At 41.0% G+C, this 23,599-nt stretch overlaps 1 protein-coding gene across 9 annotated transcripts in view; it reads left to right on the forward strand.

Moving 5' to 3' along the window:
- Window positions 1–23,599, forward strand: part of LOC135558687 (astrotactin-1-like) — a 247,105-nt gene that overhangs the window by 28,521 nt on the left and 194,985 nt on the right. For 6 of the 9 annotated variants that reach the window (XM_064992716.1, XM_064992721.1, XM_064992717.1 and 3 more), the window contains exons 2-3: window positions 11,208–11,395; window positions 18,978–19,377. In XM_064992716.1, coding sequence (XP_064848788.1) covers window positions 11,208–11,395; window positions 18,978–19,377 — 588 coding nt within the window. The remainder of the gene's footprint in view (window positions 1–11,207; window positions 11,396–18,977; window positions 19,378–23,599) is intronic. The other 3 variants (XM_064992718.1, XM_064992719.1, XM_064992725.1) reach the window with 1 other exon arrangement.

Consider the following 23,599-nt stretch of genomic DNA (forward strand, 5'->3'; position numbering starts at 1 on the left):
AGTACATGTTACCTCAGAAATTTCTGGCCTTCAGTAAGATGGTTGTAAAAAAAATATAAATACAAACATTACGGTTATGACGGTTATTTTATTTTCATGACGGTCTTCATCCATAACCGTCGGTTACACAATGATATGGTTTTTGTGTCAGACCTAGTGTAAATTCTCATTTCTTTGGCAAGTCACAATTTTCTAAACTAAGGAATTTAACTAAAACAAACAGCTATCTAGCTATCTCCTAATCTCCTATTGGGTGCAATTAATGCTGAAAACACCACAGTACATTTCTGTGATAATTTTCTGTAATGATTTAACAATTTGATATGTATTGCTGAAAGCAAGACAGATGTTTGCTCTGCAGATAAAAACATAATTCTCCTTATTCTCTTGTCTTCATGTTTGTCCTCTGAGTTTTGAAGGATTGGTCCAAAGACTACTATATGCTTTTCCTCTGTGGCCTTATTTCTGACTTTGTGCCTGAGAATTCTTTTGTCAGGGTACATGTACGTTCTATCCTCTGCATATGCCTGTCTGAACCCTGTCACACCATTGGTTAAACATTCTATCCAAAACCCGTTGTGCTGCAAACCTACCATTTACCCAGACATTGTGCACTGTTTGCCTCCTGCTGATTTCTTGCAGGCTGTGAATTGAAACCCAGGAACTAGTTCACATGCAGGTGGTTAAGGTCTCCGTTATTAAATTATTGTAATAGTGCCTGCTTTTTAGATTACCTGGCAAAACTACATTTTGCTAGAGCCTGGACTTGAAAGCAATGTCCTCAGATTAAGTTCTGTTGCTGATCCACGAACCGAGCCAGCTTGTGGTCAGCGGAGAGCAGCATTAATTCTACATCCTACATCATGCGAAGTAACTGGCTGATGATAAGTTCATTGTTGTGCCTTCTGCATGTCTTTGATAAGGCCCTGCGACCGAGTCCTCCGTCTGTGTCCACGGTAGTTCTGTAGCCTGGCCCTGCATGGACAAACAGCTGGACTGTGACATATTGTCATTTGGACCTCTGAGGGTGTCTCTAATGTTTTCCTTAATTACAGCGAACACTCTGAAATTTTTAAAGATGCCCAATATTTCAGTTTCTGTCTAAAGATCCATACTATTGATCTCTTGTCGGGTCCAAGTCGACAAATGGCTGACCATGTCTAATTGCTGTAGTTGGACTCTATTGGCACAGGTCTATTTCAGTGAGGATATTGGGGATTTCCTCCTTTCCTTTTCTCGCAGCTTGACATCAGTGTATCCTCATGTAGATCTTATGGAATGTTTGCTCTATTCCACTTGAGGGATAACCTGGAATATGTTACCACCTACCGCTGAACATGATACCAAGCATTGTGAAGTGCTCAGGGTTAGTTCCCCGTACGTCTTGCTAAAAGGATTATGGTTCAAATGCCTTTTGTTCACAGTCATTGAAACTGAGAATTAATCTCCAGAGATTAAAGGTGTGTTTACTTGAGTGCGTATTATTTAATACAATATCTTGTGGCTGAAAAATATCTGGTGGTACTGAAGGTAGAAGAACCTGTTAGGTAGAGTTTTCCCCACAAAAATAAATATGCATTCAAATAGAGTACTGGTAGGTCCTTGGCAGCCATGCTAAAAGTACCTGTTTTAAACACGAAGAGCAAACCCTTCTCCAAGGGCATAGTAAGGTGTGTGAAGGTGGATGGTGGATGAGATGCACACACACACACACACACACACACACACACACACACACACACACACACACACACACACACACACACACACACACACACACACACACACACACACACACACACACACACACACACACACACACACACACACACACACACACACCTTGTAGCACAACTTCAAGATTAGGCCTACAGTACATTAACAATAGTGGCTCTAATTATTTTTTGGTGATTGTCAAGAGTCCAGAGCAGGTTAACCCTGTTAAACAGCTATCACAACACGTCTTCTTCCGTTTGTTTCGTTATGTAATGTTTTGCTGTTCACTTGTGAGACATTATTTGATCAGTTATCATTGCCATGCCCCCCCCCCCCCGGCCAGTGTGACTTTTACTGAAGTCAAACGCTGAATCACAATTGGAGCTCGGATTGATCGTGTTGAAACCATCAAACCGAGCCATGTATTTTACATTAACTCCAGGCAAGAACTGTGATCTCCTCACCTTGAAGTTTCCCATTCCCCTGTCCTCTAAGCTGTATCCCATGCCTAATCATCCAACATGAAATATTTAACATGGCTTTAAAACGCTAACCATTACCATTTGCCAGCCATCATGTTCAATACGGCAAGTGTTGGATTGCTTGTTCAAATAAGATTGACTTTGATTGATTGCTCAGTTTCTTAATCCTATTCATGTAGAAAATTGGCATAGTCAAGACACATACCTTGAAACAAACCTTTTGGATGGGTACATTTTATGTTTTTACATTTTCAAAATATCTTTTTCCTGCTTCCAACATACCGTTAAGGGCATTGACCTGTAAAAAATCTAGAAATGCAATTGTATCTTATTTTTGTAAAGAATATTTGCTTTCATTTGTTTTTCCACAGGCATATGGTTTTCAATGATTAACCAGACAAACTCTTTTTGGTAAACTCAAGGTCTTTGTTAACTCGCAGTCTATGGTAACGATGTAGGATCTTAATTTGAGCCAGTTTGCTACAGCAAGACAATAATCCTGCAGCAACGTGCAATGTGAACTATTATGTGGATTAGAATGAATTACAATTTTTCCAGGGGTTGAGGCCTTTTTAAACCTCAAATACTGTAATGTATTTAAGGTTTGCGCTACAGTAGAAGTGTTTTTACTGTAATCAGAAAGCACTACTGTGCATTTTAACGTTTCATGTTCAAATCGTAGACACAAACTCTCTAATATATTGAAATATGTCTTTGATAGTTATTATACATTGAGGCTTTACAGGAGCTTTGCATGAAGGACTTTTGGCATATTTACAGCTTAAGGAGGTTCATCCAGTTTGCAATTGTACGTTTAGTATCCTCAGACTTCCCAACTTAGGGAGTTAAAAAAAAAATCTATTTGGCCAGAAGCTGAAATGTATTTCAGTCCCTTTTCCCAGTGAAACCACAAGTAATGAAAGTAAGAGGGCAGATTCTGACACTGCAGAAGGATGTGAGCTGAATCATTCTGGCCTCTCCAGTAGCTAGGTCACTGCTGCTTAAATTCAGTACAAAACAGACTATAGCCCTATCTATTGTGCTCTCTCCCACTGGGAAACAGGCCTCCTATTACACATGCAGCTCCAGAAATTGTCCCTCAACCATAGACGTGTTAGCTGCGTGATATTTCTGTGAAAACCTTCAAAAATAAATTTGAATGTGTCTTTGCAATAGCAACTACAAACTTATTGAAATGAACAAAGCTCAAAGCAAGTCTGCGGGGAGTGTCACGGGACCTTTGACGACAATTCAAGCTTGATTTTTCGTCTCATCCCAAATTCCCTCTAAATTCATTATTTTGATTGTGCTGGGATTTGAAGTCCTACAATTTTTTTACAACATGTCAATATATAAAGTTGGCTCAAAAGAAAAGAAGCAAGCTCTCAGGTGAAGAAGAAGTTCAGGGAAACTGAGGGCCTCTCTAAAGAAGAGCTCAATGACGCCATTTTGCAGGCCTATAGACATGCTATGGAGGAACAATATTGCAGCCTTGACCATATTATTACCACAGCTGTGGAAAAGGCGGTGGACAACATTCTGCCACCAAATATTGCAGATTTTTCGTTTGAGGTGACTGAAACCAATGATTCAGGCAATGCCTTAACAAAGGGGAAGTATGACCAGCTTCACTTTAAAGTGTGCAAGAACAAAGGAAAGATGGCAGACTATGATAAGAAGATTGAGTACATGTCCCTAAAAGTGACAGAAATGGAAGACCAAAGTCGCACGTCAAATTTGAGATTGGTGGGATTTAACAATTCTGAGGAAGGTTTGGACGACATTGGGATCCTAAAAAGAAGTGTGCAAATGTGGATCCCTTCATTGGCAGGCCGGGATATCTGCATCGAGAGGGATCACCACCAATTCAGCAAGAACCCTGGGCTTGAGCGGCCTCGCATCCTGGTCTTTAAACTGCTATACTGCTAGGGGCGAGGGACGTTTTTTTCCCATCAAGGACAAACACCAAGATCTGCAGTACTTTCTCGGATTACAGTGCAGAGATCGTGAAGGAGAGGATTGTATTCCATTAAAGAATCTTCTTCCATTAAAGAAGAAGATGATGGCGATTGAGCTAAAGCCATTTTGCAGTATCCTAAACTGTTTAAGCTAACGCATGGAGACAACAGGCTTATCTTCAACTCACCCAGGGAGGCATGGGGCTCCCGAGTGGCGCAGCAGTCTAAGACACTGTATCTCAGTGATAGAGGCCTCACTTCAGACTCCCTGGTTCGAATTGGCCCAGCAGCATCGCCCTGGTTTGGCCCGTGTAGGCCGTCATTGTAGATAAGAATTTGTTCTTAACTGACTTGCCTTGTTAAATAAAGGTACAACAAAAATTGCTCTTCCTTTGATAAACATTAGAGATGAGGGTGGGTTCCGGCCCAGGCCACAGCACCGGTCCCTGGTTGGATCCCGGAGAAGACACAGTCGCACTGGATATGAACATCTCTTCACCCGGGATGAAGTGGTAGCTTGCGGCTAACTAGTTACGTGCCTGATTTGTTTGGCTATTGTTTGGAGAACTATAAGCTCACAAATTAAACTAGCTTCAGCTCTGTGCTTCACAGAACTGAGATTATGAAGTAACTGGCGAGTAGTTTTGTTTTGGAGGACATTGCTGAACCATATGGATAAATAGTTTATTTCAGATGCTAACAGATACCCATAGACTTCCTGTCATTGTGCTAAGACTAGTTAGCATTGGCTCGTGAAACTAGCTCTAACTTCCTTCATACTGGACACAGAGACATACAAATGGTATCCATGAGTTAATCTGACTCTGGCGAAGTAGAAAAATAAAGTAGATAAATCCTGAAGTATCCATTAATCTTTACAGCCATTGCATATTTTTGTTTGTCTTTTTTTTTTGGTCATCTACCATTCAACTTCCCTCTGTTTGCACAGCCATGCCTGCTACTTACTGATGTCAATCTACTGTGCATGTTCCAATTACTGATTTGAATGTTATGAGCTTGAATTTAAGAGGTTTGAATGTGCCAATCAAACATACTTGATGTTTAGAATATTTACACCGCATGCAAGTATTCATTCATTGATTCAGGAAACTAATTTGTTGGATAAAAATGTGCTCAGATTCCAAAACAGATGCTATAACATAGTCATCCATTCATGCGCTGCAAACAAGTCACAGGGAGTATTGATCTTGGTGGATAGAAAACTCCAGATCTCTGTCGATGTCTCAGGGAATGATTCTTGTGGACGATTTGTTTTTGTAATAGTGACTGTGAATCATGTGGAACTTATTTTAGCTTGAATTTGCGCCCCCAAATGAGTATAACAACATGTTCTTGGCTTCCATCAGTGACTCTTTGCTACAGTTCCATGACAGTCATCTCATAGTGGGGGGAGATTTTAATGCAACGATTAACCCAGTGTAAAATAGATCCTCAAGTAGCCAGGATTCTCTCCCTGCCTTTTTCCTTGCTCTGATAACTTTTATTGTAGAACTGAATTGAATAGACCTATGGCGGATTGGTAATGGACAAGGGGAAAGCTAACCTGTTTTACTCTGCTCGAAGGATCGTATTCTAGAATTGACTATATTTTGGGGAAATGTACTTTACAAGTTAAATATTATTATTGGGGCTTGCAAAGCAAGAGAACCCACTTTAAATCTTCAACATCTGACTTATAGTTATTATTATTATTTTCAACACTACTCATCTTACACCGTTTAAGCTAGAAACATCATTCAAACTTGAAAACGTGCAGATCCACCTGGAACAGTGTGCCTGTATGCAACCTTTTGATGTTTTTTATACATTTTAAAATATTACACTTTTTGTTCATCTTTTTGCCCTCCATCCACTTCCATGTTATTTCCTCAGCATTTCAACAGCCCCATTGTTACATCATCACTTCCAACATTCCATTCACTGTAAATGCAACAGTGCAACTTTTGACACAAATCAGCTACTTTGACCACTTTGCCAACAACTTTAAAAAGTTAGAGCATATGAAATCTTCATCTACTTCTCTGCTTTTCAAATCTGAACTCGGAACAAAAATATGTTATACCAATCAAACGATACAGCTGTTTATCTTACCGCGTCAAGGACATTTCCTCAAACTTTTTATAAACAACTGACATTTTTACCACTTTCCCAACAAGTTATACAAAAAGTAAGATGGTATGACATCTTCGTCTACTTCTTTGCTATTGAAATCTGACGTCGGAACAAAAATATCTCTTACCAATCAAACCTTTGTCATGGAATTATTATAATCAAAAGGAGACTTTAAAATGCATTCAAAACAAGTAAACTTTATTATTTAATTTCTGCTGTATTGGAGCTTGTCAACAACCCTCCCGTAGGTGATTCGTTGAGAGCCCAACCAGCAATACTAAGCCACAGCATTTTATAGCACAGTCCATCCTCCTGGATGTTCATGACAAATCACAGATGAGAGAATTTATACAAAGGTACGTTTTGCTCTCATGCTGCCAAATATCTGTCTCTAGTTCATTTACTGCTTGCTTGTACAAAAATATTAATGCAACCTAGAATAGTAAATCCTTTCTTTAAAGAAACTGGAGATTGGTTCTCCCTGTTACTGACAGACAGACACACAGACACTAATCATGGAATGGAATGTTGTCTTATCACCAATCCATCGTGAATCTACTATCCATGTTAAATCTCCCAGAGGCCCACTTTCAGTCCACACACACAGATGATCAAATCAAATCAAATTGATTTATATAGCCCAACATACATCAGCTGATATCTCAAAGTGCTGTACAGAAACCCAGCCTAAAACCCCAAACAGCAAGCAATGCAGATGTAGAAGCACGGTGGCTAGGAAAAACTCCCTAGAAAGGCCAAAACCTAGGAGGAAACCTAGAGAGGAACCAGGCTATGTGGGGTGGCCAGTCCTCTTCTGGCTGTGCCGGGTGGAGATTATAACAGAACATGGCCAAGATGTTCCAATGGTCATAAATGACCAGCATGGTCAAATAATAATAATCACAGGCAGAACATTTGAAACTGGAGCAGCAGCACGGCCAGGTGGACTGGGGACAGCAAGGAGTCATCATGCCAGGTAGTCCTGAGGCATGGTCCTTGGGTTCAGGTCCTCCGAGAGAGAGAAAGAAAGAGAGAATTAGAGAGACCATACTTAAATTCACACAGGACACCGGATAGGACAGGAGAAGTACTCCAGATATAACAAACTGACCCTAGCCCCCCGACACATAAACTACTGCAGCAAAATACTGGAGGCTGAGACAGGAGGGGTCAGGAGACACTGTGTTCTTAACCCCCCCTATTCTGTTGCATAAAACAACCTTTTGATGCAATAACAGTATTATAACATAATCTTGTAATTTCTGTTCTCACACCTTACAGCTGTTTTTGTAACCGCATTAAAAAAATCCCCAACTGAAGTTTTAACAACTTTTCCATGACTTTGAATAAAAACTCAAAAGGGTATGACATCTTGGTCTACTTCTCTGCTATTGAAATCTGGCATTGGAACAAAAATATATCATACAGATCAAACATTACAGTTGTTTTAGTAACTGAATCTAGTATGTTTTCTATGAACTCTTAGAATCTGCCGTTTTGACCACTCCCCCAAGAAGTCAGACTAAAACGTTTAGCAGATTAAATCTTTGTCTACTTCTCTTCTAATTAAAAAATAAATAAAAATAAATATCTTCAACCAACCAAAAGTTGCAGCTGTTTATCGGAGATTAGAGTGATGAAAGGTAGCTAGCTATCATCAGCTAACTGCTCTCTAATGTCTCATCAAATATCAAATCAAATCACATTTTATTGGTTACATACACATGGTTAGCAGATGTTAATGCGAGTGTAGCGAAATGCTTGTGCTTCTAGTTCCGACCATGCAGTAATAGGAGCTGCCTAAACGGAGGCATTGCTATGGATACTCACAGACACAGAGGAGCACATGGCAGAGTAGGCATAAAATGTGATGAGGGTGAAGAGGGTGAGACAGCCAATGCAACAACGCATCGTCGTCCTTCTCGGGATTGTGCTCTATGTCCAAAATATTCAGCTGGCTAGTTTTCCTGTCTATAAATAGAAGGGCAGGCTGTACGTTGATTTTGCTGCTCTTATTGGATAGAGTGAAGCTGTTTGGGTTCACTCGCTTCAAATTTCACCCGATCACTTCTCATCGCACTTCTTTCAGTTTTCACATTCAAAGGTTTTTCTTCATTTTTTTTACTTTTTTTACATTTTAGAACAATAGTGAAGACATCATAACTATGAAATAACACATATGGAATCATGTAGTAACCAGAAAAGTGTTAAACAAATCTATTTTATATTTGAGATTCTTCAAATAGTCACCCTTTGCCTTGATGACAGCTTTACACACTCTCGGCATTCTCTCAACCAGCTTCATGAGGTAGTCACCTGGAATCCATTTCAATTAACAGGTGTGCCTTCTTAAAAGTTAATTTGTGGAATTTCTTTCCTTCTTAATGTGTTTGAGACAATCAGTTGTGTTGAAGATAGCCCTATTTGGTAAAAGACCAAGTCCATATCATGGCAAGAACAGCTCAAATAAGCTGAGAAATGACAGTCCATCATTACTTTAAGACATGAAGGCCAGTTGATATGGAAAAAGTCAAGAACTTTGAAAGTTTCTTCAAGTGCAGTCGCAAAAATCATCAAGCAGTATGATGAAACTGGCTCTCATGAGGACTGCCACAGGAATGGAAGACCGAGAGTTACCTCTGCTGCAGAGGATAAGTTCATTAGAGTTCCCAGCCTCAGAAATTGCAGCTTCACAGAGTTCAAGTAAGAGACACATCTCAACATTAACTGTTCAGAGGAGACTGCATGAATCAGCCCTTCATGGTCAAATTGCTGCAAAGGAACCACTACTAAAGGACATCAATAAGAAGAAGAGACTTGCTTGGGCCAAGAAACACGAACAATGGATATTAGACCTATGGAAATTTGTCCTTTGGTCTGATAAGTCTAAATTTGAGATTTTTGGTTCCAACCACTGTGTCTTTGTTAGATGCGGTGTGAGTGAACAGATGATCTCCTCATGTGTATTTCCCACAGTAAACCATGGAGGAGGAGGTGTTATGGTGTGGGGGTGCTTTGCTGGTGACACTGAACCAGCATGGCTACCACAGCGTTCTGCAGCAATACGCCATCCCATCTGGTTTGGGCTTATTGGGACTATCATTTGTTTTTCAACTGGACAATGACCCAACACACCTCCAGGCTGGGTAAGGGCTATTTTACCAAGAAGGAGAGTGATGGAGTGCTGCATCAGATGAAATCTGCAAACCGCAAACCAAATTGAGAAAGTTTGGGATGAGTCCAACCGCAGAGTGAAGGAAAAGCAGCCAACAAGTGCTCAGCATTTGTGGGAACTCCTTCAAGACTGTTGGAAAAGCATTCCTCATGAAGCTGATTGAGAGAATGCCAAGAGTGTGTAAAGCTGTCATCAAGGCAAAGGGTGGCTATTTGAACTTTTAACACTTTTTTGGTTACTACATGATTCCATATGTGTTATTTCATAGTTTTGATGCTAGAGACACCAACACAACTTTCAAATGTCCAGGCTATCTTATCAACCAATCAATCAATAAATCAATATTGTCATCTTCCTACTTTTTAAACTATAACCTTTCACCAACATTACTACTGCAGTCACTACCACTACTATAACTTATTTAAAAACCACATCGACTTTAAAACAAGCTAGCAAGCACACCACATTTTCTTCAGGACATGTAGTTTTTAGTGATCACTGTTAGCCTAAAGGGTTTATTTATTATTTAGAACTACAGCTAGCTATCAGTAGGTCTACATATGAACCTATTCTACATACTTCTTCAACTGCCCCAAAAATACTTTAAACAGCTGTCATCAATAGATTCACCATCATATTTCTCTCTCCGATAGCTTAAAACGTTCTAATCATCACATCACCATTCAACTAAAATCAAACTTAATTTACACTGAAAGTTTTACCAAAGTAAATTGTGCATCTATGTATCTGAAACCCACAGCATGAATGATTCAGAGCTGCTTTGCTTTCCTACGTGTGGTCCACACGATCCAGCCTTTAATTCCCATCTTCAGACAGAAGTCCTACGTCTTTCTTCCTTCAGTTTTCACACACAACTACTGTAGTTTAGACATTTCTTCAATCTTACTGCCCCCCAAATCTAAAGTAATATGGTTGATGTAGTAGTCTATTAAAGTAATCCGACCCATTATTTTACAACATTTAACTAACTACAGTATATGTAACTGCTTTGCTTAAAATAGTGAAGTAAAACTTTTTAAACTTATTCCATTACCACAATAATACATTTAAAGAGCCAAAGCAAGCCCCAAACTTTACTTGTAAAGTTACCATCCAGTTATTATTATTATTATTATTATTATTATTATTATTATTATTATGGTGCAATTAGAGGGGGTACACAAATAATAGTGGTACACTAATTGTGCTGGTTGGTTGGTGGTCCCATGCAGAGAGGGAAGCGATGGGCTCATTAATAACACTCTCATGCTGAACCAGACCCTGGAGGGAACTCTCTGCTGTAAAAAGTGCCCTGTCACTTTGTCAGATCATTTGCATCTAGGTTAAATCTAGCCCCTAAATCTTATTTACCGGGAGGTCCCATTCTGCTGCGGCACAGTACCATCAGTAATCAGTGTCAGATAAACCTAGTTACAGTACACTCACGCAATTAAAAGCATTCAGTTAGATCACAATTAAGGAACGGAATGTTTCAGTGTATAGACACACAGGTAATAGATACTAGGGTAATAGTTATTACCCTGCTGGCAAAGAATGTAATGGGTTTTTGTAAAAGGGCATACGGTTTCAGAAATTGTTATGCACTGATAATTCAGTATAATATGCTTCCTAACCCAGGTACCATACTCCTCGCTCACTCATATGATAAGCGTGTGAAATGAATTGTTGAAAATGCATCGTTACTGACTCATCCATTATCTGTGTGTCCTGTTTGACTGGCAGAGATCACGGGAAACTCTGAGGATATTCCTCTGGTGCGATGGCGGCAACAGTGGCTGGAGAACGGCACGTTGCTCTTTCATATCCACCACCAAGATGGCAGCCAGAACCTCCCCGGCCTCTCCGCCACGGACGACCCTGCCAGCGACTCTGCCGAGGAGGAGCTACGCATCCTCCACGTCTCTGTCATGGTACGGTACTCTGCTGGCTGGCGTTGGAATGGGAGGGTTGGGTGTTTTATTGGGATGTTTGATCATGATGTTTAACAAGGATGTTACTTTCCAGTTATTTGCAGTGCTCTAATATAAGTATTAGAAGTTGGTGCATTTCCTGGTACATGTGGACATGGTACAATGAATGGTTTGGACTACATTGATGGATGACAGTACTTCTAGACATTTGAACAAATTATACAGCTTTAGAAAAAAATATTCTAGTAGCTACTAGGAACATTGCACAGACCCATGTCAAATAATGTACTGACCTTGAGTCTCCTCTGCATTGTTTGCATGCCTTACTACACAATGAAAAAGTAGACTGAAAGAGGACAACATTTTCATATTTAATTTCAGTAAATTACCTTGTTTTTACCATCCCATATTTTCCTCCAAATCTAAATGTAACATCCATTTGGTCGTTGTTTCCCTGTTTCTATTCCCCTTGCTATCCACTCATGCTTATAGCTGCTTGACAATACATTCACAAAGCTCTTGTGGAGATGTGAAAGGCTTAGCATGCAGATAGGACAGACCTAGCAACAGATGGCTGCTGCTCTGTGCTCCTGCTCCGGCCTCGCTCTCTACAGCTTGTGGCTCGGTTGGAGGGCGGCCTTATAAAGGCAGCGTTGCATCACTTCGTTAGGTCCTTGTGGATACGTGCAGCCCCAGCACTCTCTCTCACACCAACTGCCTCTCTCTCTCTCTCCACCACACCTGTCATTGAGCCATTTCCATTGTTCCGCCATACGCCGTAGCCACCAGGATGGCTCGATGGCCAACGATTCTAGCCAGGATTCTACACAGCAGGGTGGCCTGTCATGCACAGTTAATGCCTGGCCACCATGGGACAGTTTAAAACTATTGAATGAATGTAGTCCAACCTGAGGCTTGAAAATAGGCCAGCTATAACTGGGGCTTAATCTCATAGACATGCAAATTCACTGAACTGCTCCAAACTCAGTTTTGTCTCCAGAAGGGGGGATTTCCCTCGCCTTGTGGCCATTCCAGCTGAAGTGATAAGGGGCCACGTGATGGAAAGACTTGTTGTTTTTTCTCCTGCAAAGATTATTTAATGCATTACATACTTGTTTTGCAATTGTGTTTCAAAGTTTCAAGTTACTGGTGTGCTCCCTCTGCCACAAGGTGACCACAGTGCCCTTTGTTTCTCTGCCTGAACATCATCCATAATGGATGAGTTACCTTGTGTTCCATGTTCAGCCGCAGGTTAGCTCCTGCAAGTCGAGACACATGTCCTCAGCTCTCTTTTAGCCCAGAGGCAGAGAGAACAACAAGCAACCTCTAACACTGTGCACCACCACCCATGGAGCCACCCTTTTAAAGAGACATACACTCCGGTAGCAGGAAATAAACATTTTTATTTAATCTTTATTTAACTAGGCAAGTCAGTTAAGTACAAATTCTTATTTACAATGACGGCCTAGGAACAGTGGGTTAACTGCCTTGATCAGGGGCAGAATGACAGATTTTTACCTTGTCAGCTCGTGGATTCGATCTCACAACCTTTCGGTTACTGGCCCAATGCTCTAACCACATGTTAACAAATTCTCACTGATAAAGCAGAAAAGTGCATCATTGCAGTACATTTCAAATATTGTAAACTAATTACATTATAAAGAGGGAGAGAGGAAAATAATTTCACAGCGTATTGAAATAAGAAGACATCACAAATATATATGTTTTAAAGCCTGAGGAACACATAAAATCAATTGGATTTTATTGGAGATTTGACATAACAAGCAAATACATAAATAACACTTAGGTTGACCGGGACTCCACAAGTCTGCGTTTTTCTATACCTTGTGGTATAATCAGCCCATTTCCATTGAATTAAGGTCTTAGTCCCCCAGTGTCCTGCCTGAACTAATAAATCTAGACTCCATGGTATAATTAAAGTCTTAAATGTTTTCCTTCTGCACTTATACATTTTGAACGTCACACCTTTTGCCAGTATAGCGTTAGTAAACATGCTAGTGCTCCGTCTTGCTGCTGTAAATTCAGGGTTAAGATGGGAATTAAGGGGATCGAGTTTCTTGGGAAACTGGCGGCATGGCGATGGCATGACATTAAGAAATTGTATGCAGATGTGAGCAGAAGAAATACATGTATTCTTTATTGGTCAGAGGTATAGTATAAGGGCAGGCAAAAACTTGAAACAATGTGACTATAACTCTTAATTTGCTGTTTGATACGATAGAGCAAGGCGATCAGAAGGAATAAGTCCAACAACAAACATTTCATACTTTCAATGAAAAAATACCACATAAGAAATTCAGAAATAATTGGCCCGGCCGGGGCCGGGACTTTACAACATTACCAACGGTTTTCCTTTGGGCACCCCCTCAGACCCTTGCACTTTTGGTTTAAGTGCCTGATAAGACCTTGTTTTATGGCCACTCACACCCTTGAAAGGAAATACTGTTTCCTCTTTCCACTCTCATTTACTCCAAAAATGCCATCCAGATCAGATAAGGCAAGCAGACATGCAGTGACCCATTCATTAATGCAAGCATAAGCCCCTGAACTTGAAGATTTACTGGCGACATAATAAAGATTAATGATAAAAGAGCATTTTAGTTTGTAATGATATACAATTTAAGGGGACCACACATATCCACCCGGAAGGAAGGAAGAGGAAATTCAGTTAGAGTAATCTAAACCAAAATATTTAATAAAATATTGTGTTAATAGTTTTGAAGGCTGAAGATTTTTTTTGTGTCTCTCTTCCGGCTGTTCCGTAGGGTAGTAACCACGTTAAAAAAACATATCCAAAGGAACAGCCATAGAAAATGTCAAGGCCTTGCTACAAATCACAGCTGACTTATCAATTGATCTCTTTAAGTACTGTATGTGTAGGGAAAGCCTTACACAATTTCTAAGGTTTTTGGGTGGATGTGGGTTTTCAATTGAAGAGGATATGGGGATTTTTAAAAGTATGCTGTAAACTCAGTTGTATCAGCTAACCTACATTAGCAACCGATGGCACAATGTTGTCTGTCAATCTAACTCATTCTCACATAATCATATAGAAAATTCAACTAGACTAGAAGCTAGCTAGTCAAAGTTTGGAAGAAAGTAGAATCAGAAGAATCAGAACTCGTAATCTAAGCGAGTAAATGTTTTATGTTCTCTCGGTTGTTAGAGTTTTTCTCTATATTATGAATGGATTACTAATGAATTACTAATGAATTTCATTTCATGAGGTACAATGTGTACATTCTGAATCTCTCAAGAACATATCTTCTTTAATGATTATGCCTTGCAATACAGCAGGAGACTTGAATGCGTCCTTAATAAGAAAAATGTAGTTTTCATGCGATATCAGCTTTTATGAAATATTCTAAGTTGAATTAAATGATTTAAGTTAATTTCATTAATAACCCATTCCAACAAAACCGCATCGTGCTGTGTTTAATGGGGGTTTAATTTTCAAAAATGTTCAATGTCAAAATCAGAAATGGATCATAAACCGTAAAAAAATCATGCTGATAATTGTCATTTTTTAAAAATATTTTGCACCCTTTTTAGTGGTATCCAATTGTTAGTAGTTACTGTCTTGTCTCATTGCTACAACTCCCATACAAGATTGGGAGAGACGAAGGTTGAGACCCATGCGTCCTCCGAAACACAACCCAACCAAGCCGCACTGCTTCTTAACACAGTGCGCATCCATCCCGGAAGTCAGCACCACCAATGTGTTAGTTGAAACAGTTGTTAGTTGAAACACCGTACATCTAGCGACCTGGTCAGAGTGCACTGCGCCTGGCCCGCCACAGAAGTCACTAGTGCGCGGTGAGACAAGGATATCCCTACCGGCCAAACCCTCCCTAACCCGGACGACGCTAGGCCAATTGTGCGTCGCCCCATGGACCTCCCGGTCGCGGCTGGCTGCGACAGAGCCTGGGCTCAATTCCAGAGTCCCTGGTGGCACAGCTAGCACTGCGATGCAGTGCCTTAGACCACTGCGCCACCCGGGAAGCCTGATAATTGTCACATTTGATTCCATTGTTGTCATTAAATATTCTTTGTAAGCATTTAACACTGAATAGTTAGATGAATAGTTAGACGAAACTGAAAGGTTAGACGATTTGGATGAACTGAAATTATATTTTAAGTGCCTCCCGAATGGCGCAGTGGTCTAAGGCGCAGTGGTCTAAGGCACTGCATCACAGTGTCACTACAGACCGGGGTTCACAGCTGGCCGTGACTAGGAGACCCATGAGGCTGCACACAATTGGCCAGTGTATCGTCTGGGTTAGGGGAGGGTTTGGCCAGCCGGGATGTCCTGGTCCCATCGCGCTCTAGAAATTCCTTGCTGTGTGCCTGCAAGCTGATTTTGGTCACCAGTTGTACAGTGTTTCCTCCAACACATTGTTGCGGCTGACTTCTGGGTTAAGCGAGCAGTGTATCAAGAAGCAGTGGGGCTTGGCTGCATCATGGTTCAGAGCATCCATGGCTCTCAACCTTTGCCACTCCCGAGTCCGTACGGTAGTTGCAACTACTAATTGGATATCACAAAAAAGGGGTAAACATACATAAAAAATAATATATATACAGTACCAGTCAAAAGTTTGGACACACCTGTTCATTCCAGGGTTTTTCTTTATTTTCTACATTGTTGAGTAATACTGAAGACATCAAACTATGAAATAAGACATGTACCGTGGTAATTAAAAATGGTTAAACAAATCAAAATATAGTTTATATTTGAGAATCTTGAGATTGCCTTGATGACAGCTTTACACACTCTTGGCATTCTCTCAACCAGCTTCATGAGGAATGCTTTTCCAACAGTCTTGAAGGAGTTCTCACATATGCTGAGCACTTGTTGGCTGCTTTTCCTTCACTTTGAGGTCCAACTCATCCCAAACCATCTCAATTCTGTTGAGGTTGGGTGATTGTGGTGGCCAGGTGATCTGATGTAGCACTCCATCACTCTGCTTGGTCAAATAGCCCTTACACAGCCTGGAGGTGTGTTGGGTCATTGTCTTGTTGAAAAACAAATGATAGTCCCAATAGGTGCAAATCAGATGGGATGGCATATCGCTGCAGAACGCTGTGGTAGCCATGCTGGTTAAGTGTGCCTTGAATTCTAAATAAATTACTGACAGTGTCACCAGCAAAGCACCCCCACACCATCACACCTCTTCCTCCATGCTTCACGGTGGGAACCACACATGAAGAGGTTATCCGTTCACCTACTCTGCGTCTCATAAAGACACGGCGGTTGGAACCAAAAATCTCACATTTGGACTGATCAGACCAAAGGATAGATTTCCACCGGTCTAATGTCCATTGCTTGTGTTTCTTGGCCCAAGCAAGTCTCTTCTTCTTATTGGTGTCCTTTAGGGGTGGTTTCTGTGCAGAAATTTGACCATGAAGGCCTGATTCACACAGCCTCCTCTGAACAGTTGAGGTGGAGACGTGTCTGTTACTTGAACTCTGTGAAGCATTTGGGCTGCAATTTCTGAGGAAGGTAACTTTAATGAACTTATTCTTTGCAACAGAGGTAACTCTGGGTCTTCCTTTCCTGTGGCGGTCCTCATGAGAGCCAGTTTCATCATAGCACTTGATGGTTTTTGCGATTGCACTTGAAGAAACTTTAAAAGTTCTTGACATTTTCTGTATTGACTGACCTTCATGTCTTAATATAATGATGGACTGCCGTTTTTCTTGCTTATTTGAGCTGTTCTTGCCATGATATGGACTTAGACTTTTAGCAAATAGGGCTATATTCTGTATTCCACCTCTACCTTGTCACAACACAACTGATTGTCTCAAACGAATTAAGAAATTCCAAAAATGTACTTTTATCAAGGCACATCTGTTAATTGAAATGCATTCCAGGTGACCACCTCAAAAAGCTGGTTGAGAGAATGCCAATAGTGTCATCAAGGCAAACGGTGGCAATATATTTTTGATTTGTTTAACACTTGGTTTCTATATGATTCCATATGTGTTATTTCATAGTTTTGATGTTTTCACTATTATTCTACAATGTAGAAAATAGTAAAAATAAAGAAAAACCCTTGAATGAGTAGGTGCGTCCAAACTTTTGACTGGTACTGTATATATTTAAAAATCTAATGTATTTATGTTGTGTTAATGTCAAACATTATTTTTAAATCAATGTTAGCACTTTTAAGGGTTACAGTTAGGGTCCTACTGGTTAGGGTTAAAGTTCCTTGGGGTTTTATGGTTAAGTTTTGAGTCCAGTTTTATGGTTAAAGGTTAAATATGTTTATTTTGGCTCTATATACTGTATATTGTCTTCTGGATACAAAATGCCATGCCTAATCAGGATGAGGTAAATTACAGAATTATACGTTATTGAAACTCTAGTATTACATTAAAGCATAACCCTTACATAAATGGATTACAGGCTGAAATACTGGCATCCTTTGATGTTTGGTTTGGCTTTGTTGACTCTATAAAAAGAGACAGGCCGTCTTAGTCCACTATTTGATACCCTGTAATGTACAACATTACACAAGTTTCCCCTACCTAAAGATTTGCATTGTGGCTAATGCAAATGCTGGAGCCTAATTGCATTTGGTGGGAGATTTTCAATTGACCTCTAAAGAATGTGTTGCCCTATGTACCAGCCCATTGATTGAGTTGTTGTGTGCTACAGTATGCATTAGAGAGGGAACACTTATGGGTATGTCTCCTGGTAACTATCTGGCCTAGTCCTTTCTGCTTCATTCCAGTTTGGAATAGCTCAATGACTTTGAAAGTACAAAAAAAAATTATCAATACGAAATAAATTATTTTAACTTTAATTTCCCCCCAAAACTGCATACAGATTTGCTGCATACGTGACCTATATTAAGGCATCATGTGTTAATGTCCTTGACTATGCAGAATAGGCAAACAACTTATGCAAATTGACTTTACATTTGCCATTTCAAAGTTATGCGAGCAGGTGAAGCACTCTCTCTATGATCCTCGGATATCAGTCTGCATCTGAACAGGGTTTCTCAATTTCAATTTCCGGTTGAGTCATCTCTGTCGCAGTCCTCACATGTTTTGTTGATCTTCTCATCATTCATTATTTAGTTGAGCTGAGATCTAAAATGTGCAACAAAGTGGAAGATTTCATCAGACCGTTACTGGCGCTGAACCCGCTGAACCCACTGAACCCACTGAACCCGAGAGTAGAGTCTTTATTGATAGATTATTGACAGAGTCTGATAGCAGCATTAATAGACGCTCTCTTGGTATAGGGTATATTTCCTAAATGGTTTCAGTTTTTATTCCTCCATGACGCTTCCTAGAGCACTGCTGTTCTCATACACCATGCTTTGAGATTATCTACATCGTTTTGCATGGTGTGCTCTGTGATTATATGGATTTTGAGTTTGTTTGATGTTTTCTTGACGCTGTTGTTAAGATCTATAGTTTTTTCTTCAAGGATCTCTGCTATGCACTAGTGGTGTTTTTACAAATCTAGCAACATGGGTTGGAGACTTTGGGAAGTTCTTAGTTGAGAGCGGCCATCTTTCATCCTTCTCTTTCCCTTTGTGTTTGTTCACAGGGAGGCATGATCGCTTTGCTCCTCTCCATCCTCTGCCTGGTCCTCATCCTCTACACGCGCAGGCGGTGGTGCAAACGCCGCCGTGTGCCCCAGCCCCAGAAGAGCGCCAGTGCAGAGGCGGCCAATGAGATCCACTACATCCCTTCGGTATTGATGGGGGGCCAGGCCAGGGAGAGCCTGAGAAACTCCAGGGGCCAGGGCCACAATTCCAGCGGCACGCTCAGTATCCGAGAGACTCCCATCCTGGATGGCTACGAGTATGACATCACTGACCTGAGACACCACCTGCAGAGAGAGTGCATGAACGGAGGAGAGGACTTTGCCAGCCAGGTCACACGCACCCTGGACTCCCTTCAGGGCTGCAATGACAAGGCCAGCATGGACCTGACACCTGGTGAGTGTAGGTACAAGCACAAACACACACACAAACAGCTATGTCTTACTATACTTGTGAGGACTTTTTGAGGACCAACAATTGATTCCCATATCAAATTATTTTTTCCCTAACCCCTGACCTTAACCCTAAATATAACCCTAACCTGAACCCCTAAACCTAATTCTAAATCTAACCCCTAAGCCTAAAATAACCTTTTTACAAGTGAGGACCGGCAAAATGTCCTCACTTCTCGGAATTTTAGTTGGTTTACTGTTCTTGTGTGCACTTCTGTGCTTACGAGTATAGTACTACACACGCACACACACACAAACACAGACAGAAAAACTCTACCTCAATCCCCATTTACATTTTGCTGCGGGATTAATTTTTTTCTTGAGCGGATGGTTGGGGGGCCGGAACATAGATATAAATAATTTGTACACTGCAAATTAATAGCAACAATCCCAAACAGATATCGTATTTGACAAAAACAGAATAATTTCAAACCTTGATTACACACTGTAGAGTATGTGACCCACCACCTGTATTCGGTCCTATGTAGACACATTTAAAAAAAAAAAATGTTGTTTTTTTTACATTGGAAACAAGACGAAACTCAGAGTTAGAAATTGGTATATCATACACTGCATTTGAGGAACAATGGGAAAGTAATTCTGCTTTGAAAGTTAATAAACTTATACCTACTGGAAGGCTCTTCTTTGTCTACACCCATTCAGCATTGTTCACACCCTCTCAAATCTTAGCCCCACCCATCTCTTTAAGGGTTCACATGCGAGGTCATGTGCTAAACAGAGTGAGTAGTGTAATAAACAACCAAAGATTTCAAGACTAAAAGTGGTAAATGGCTGCCGTGTTACGAGCTCCAAATCAACTGTGCAATTTTCTTAGTTTTTAAAAATGTTTGTAACTCATTTTGTACATAATGTTGCTGCTACCGTCTCTTATGATCAAAAAGAGCATCTGGACATCAGAACAGCGATTACTCACCTCGAACTGGACAAAGATTTTTTCTTTAATGAGTCTGATGCAAAGTATATTCTGCTTTGTTGAGACAAGGCCCAAATCCCCATCATCCGCGTGAAGAAAAGACAGAGAAAAAGGGGGAGGAGTGCAGGGTGCCTGGTAAGAATTCGTTGACGAGTAGGTAAACCATCACTACCCTCCGTATTATTGGCCAACGTGCAATCATTGGAAAACAAACTGGACGATCTATGATTAAGACTATCCTACCAACGGGACATTAAAAACTGTAAATTCTTATGTTTCACTGAGACGTGGCTAAACGAAAATAATGAATAATATAGAGCTGGCTGGCTTCTCCGTGTATCGACAGGAGAGAGCATCTACGTCTGGTAACACGAGTGGCTTGTGTGCGTCTCTATTTGCTAAAAAACTGTTGGTGCGCGATGTCTAAGATTAAAGAAGACTTGAGGTATTGCTCTCCTGAGGTAGAATACCTGATTATAAGTTGTAGATGTAACGATCGTCTGTGGTGGAAGAAGGTGAGGACCAAAGCACAGCGTGGTAAGTGTTCATGTTTTTAATAAAATAACTGAACACTGAACAAAACAACAAACGACAAACGAACAGTCCCGTAAGGTGAATGAAAAAACACTAAACAGGAAATAAACACCCACAACTGAAAAGTGAAACCAGGCTACCTAAGTATGATTCTCAATCAGGGACAACGATTGACAGCCAGCCCCAGAAGAGCGCCAGTGCAGAGGCGCCCAATGAGATCCACTCCATCCCTTCGGTGTTGATGGGAGCCCAATCAGGGACAACGATTGACAGCTGCCTCTGATTGAGAACCATACCAGGCCGAAAACAGAAAATCCCAAATTATAAAAAAAGAACATAGACAACCCACCCAACTCACGCCCTGACCATACTAAAACAAAGACATAACAAAGGAACTAAGGTCAGAACGTGACAGTAGACCACACTATATACCGAGAGTTCTCATCTATATTATTGGTAGCCATCTATTTACCACCACAAACCGAGACAACGAGACAACCTGCCTCTGATTGAGAACCATACTAGGCCGAACAGAAAAACCAACATAGAAAAACAAACAGACTGCCCACCCCAACTCACGCCCTGACCATACTAAAACAAAGACAAACAAAGGAACTAAGGTCAGAACGTGACAGCAACACTGAAGCATACATGAGAGCACCAGCTGTTCGTAGCCGATGTGTGATCACGCTCTCCGTAGCCGATGTGAGCAAGACCTTTAAACAGGTCAACATTCATGAAGCCACTGGGCCAGACGGATTACCAGGCCGTGTACTCAAAGCATGCTGGACCAACTGCCAAGTGTCTTCACTGACATTTTCAACCTCTCCCTGACTGTAAATACCTACATGTTTCAAACAGACCACCATAGTCCCTGTGCCCAAGAAAGTAAAGGTAACCTGCCTAAATGATTACTGCTTCTTAGCACTCATGTTGGTAGCCATGAAGTGCTTTGAAAAGCTGGTCATGACTCACATCAACAACATCATGCCAGAAACCCTAGACCCACTCCAATTTGCATACCGCCCCAACAGATCCACAGATGACGCAATCTCAATCACACTCCACACTGCCCTTTCCCACATGGACAAAAGGAATGCTGTTCATTGACTACAGCTCAGCGTTCAACACTATAGTACCCACAAAGCTCATCACTAAGCTAAGCACCCTGGGACTAAACACCTCCCTCTGCAACTGGATCCTGGACTTTCTGATGTGCCACCCCATGTGATAAGAGTAGGCAACAACACATCTGCCACTCTGAACCTCAACACTGGAGCCCCTCAGGGGTGCGTGCCTAGTCCCCTCCTGTACTCCTTGATCACCCACGACTGCGTGGCCAAGCACGTCTCCAACACCATTATTAAGTTTGCTGACGACACAACAGTGGTAGGCCTGATCACCGACAACATTTAATTGATGAAACAGCCAATAGGGAGGAGCTCAGAGACTTGGCAGTTTGGTGCCAGGACAACAACCAAGTTCTGTGGTGTCTAACGAACTATCAGAACTATCAGGTCCCCAGATTCTCAAAACGTTATACAGCTGCACTATCGAGAGCATCCTGACTGGCTGCACCACCACCTGGTATGGAAACTGCTCGGCATCTGACCGTAAGGCGCTACAGAGGGTAGTGCGTACGGCCCAGTACATCTCTGGGGCCAAGCTTCCTGATATTGAGAACCTATATACTAGGATGGCCCAAAAAGGAAGGAAGGCCCAAAAAATTGTCAAAGACTCCAGTCACCCAAGTCATAGACTGTTCTCTCTGCTACTGCACGGCAAGCGGTACCGGAGCAGCAAGCTTCGGACCAAAAGGAGGCTCCTTAACAACTTCTACCCCTAAGCCATAAGACTGCTGAACAATTCATGAAATGGCCACCCGGACTATTGACACCCCCCCACATTGACTTGATACCGGCATCCCTGTTTATAGCCTCTTTATTGTTATATAATTATTTTTAAGTGGAATTTTAAAGCTAGTTTCCTTCAACTTTACACATTGTGCAATAGCTTGTGGCTATTGACTCAAACATTATAACAAAATCAATGGAGGCCTGAATGCATCCTGAATGAATTTTGGATTTTTTTAAATTCTCCCTGACTGTCCTTGTTTTTTAGGTGTGATTGTTAGTTCTCAAAGATTATCTTATTTAAAAATACACTGAGTATACAAAACATTAGGAACATTCTGGTGAGCAAGGGTTTATTTAATCTTCAAGGCAAAATACACAGTGTACAAAACAATAAGGACATCTGCTCTTTCCATGACATAGACTGACCAGGTGAATCCAGGTGAAAGCTATAATCCCTTATTGATGTCACTTGTTAAATCCACTTTAATCAGTTTTGAAAGATTTAAGTGCCTTTGAACGTGGTATGGTTGTAGTTGCCAAGCACACCGGTTTGTGTTAAGAACTGCAGCACTGCTGGGTTTTTCATGCTCCACAGTTTCCCGTGTGTATGAAGAATGGTCCACCACCCAAAGGACATTCAGCCATCTTGACACAAATGTGACAAGCATTGCAGTCAACATGGGCCAGCGTCCCTGTGGAATGCTTTCGACACCTTGTAGAGTCTATGCCCTGATGAATTGAGGTTGTTTTGAGGGTAAAAGGAGTGGGAGGGTGCAACTCAATATTAGGAAGGTGTTTGTAATGTTTGGTGTACTCTGTGTATTCAAGTCCATTATATTTTTTACACA

This window comes from Oncorhynchus masou, chromosome 17, assembly GCF_036934945.1.
Source record: "Oncorhynchus masou masou isolate Uvic2021 chromosome 17, UVic_Omas_1.1, whole genome shotgun sequence".
In the NCBI taxonomy this organism is placed as follows: Eukaryota; Metazoa; Chordata; class Actinopteri; order Salmoniformes; family Salmonidae; genus Oncorhynchus; species Oncorhynchus masou.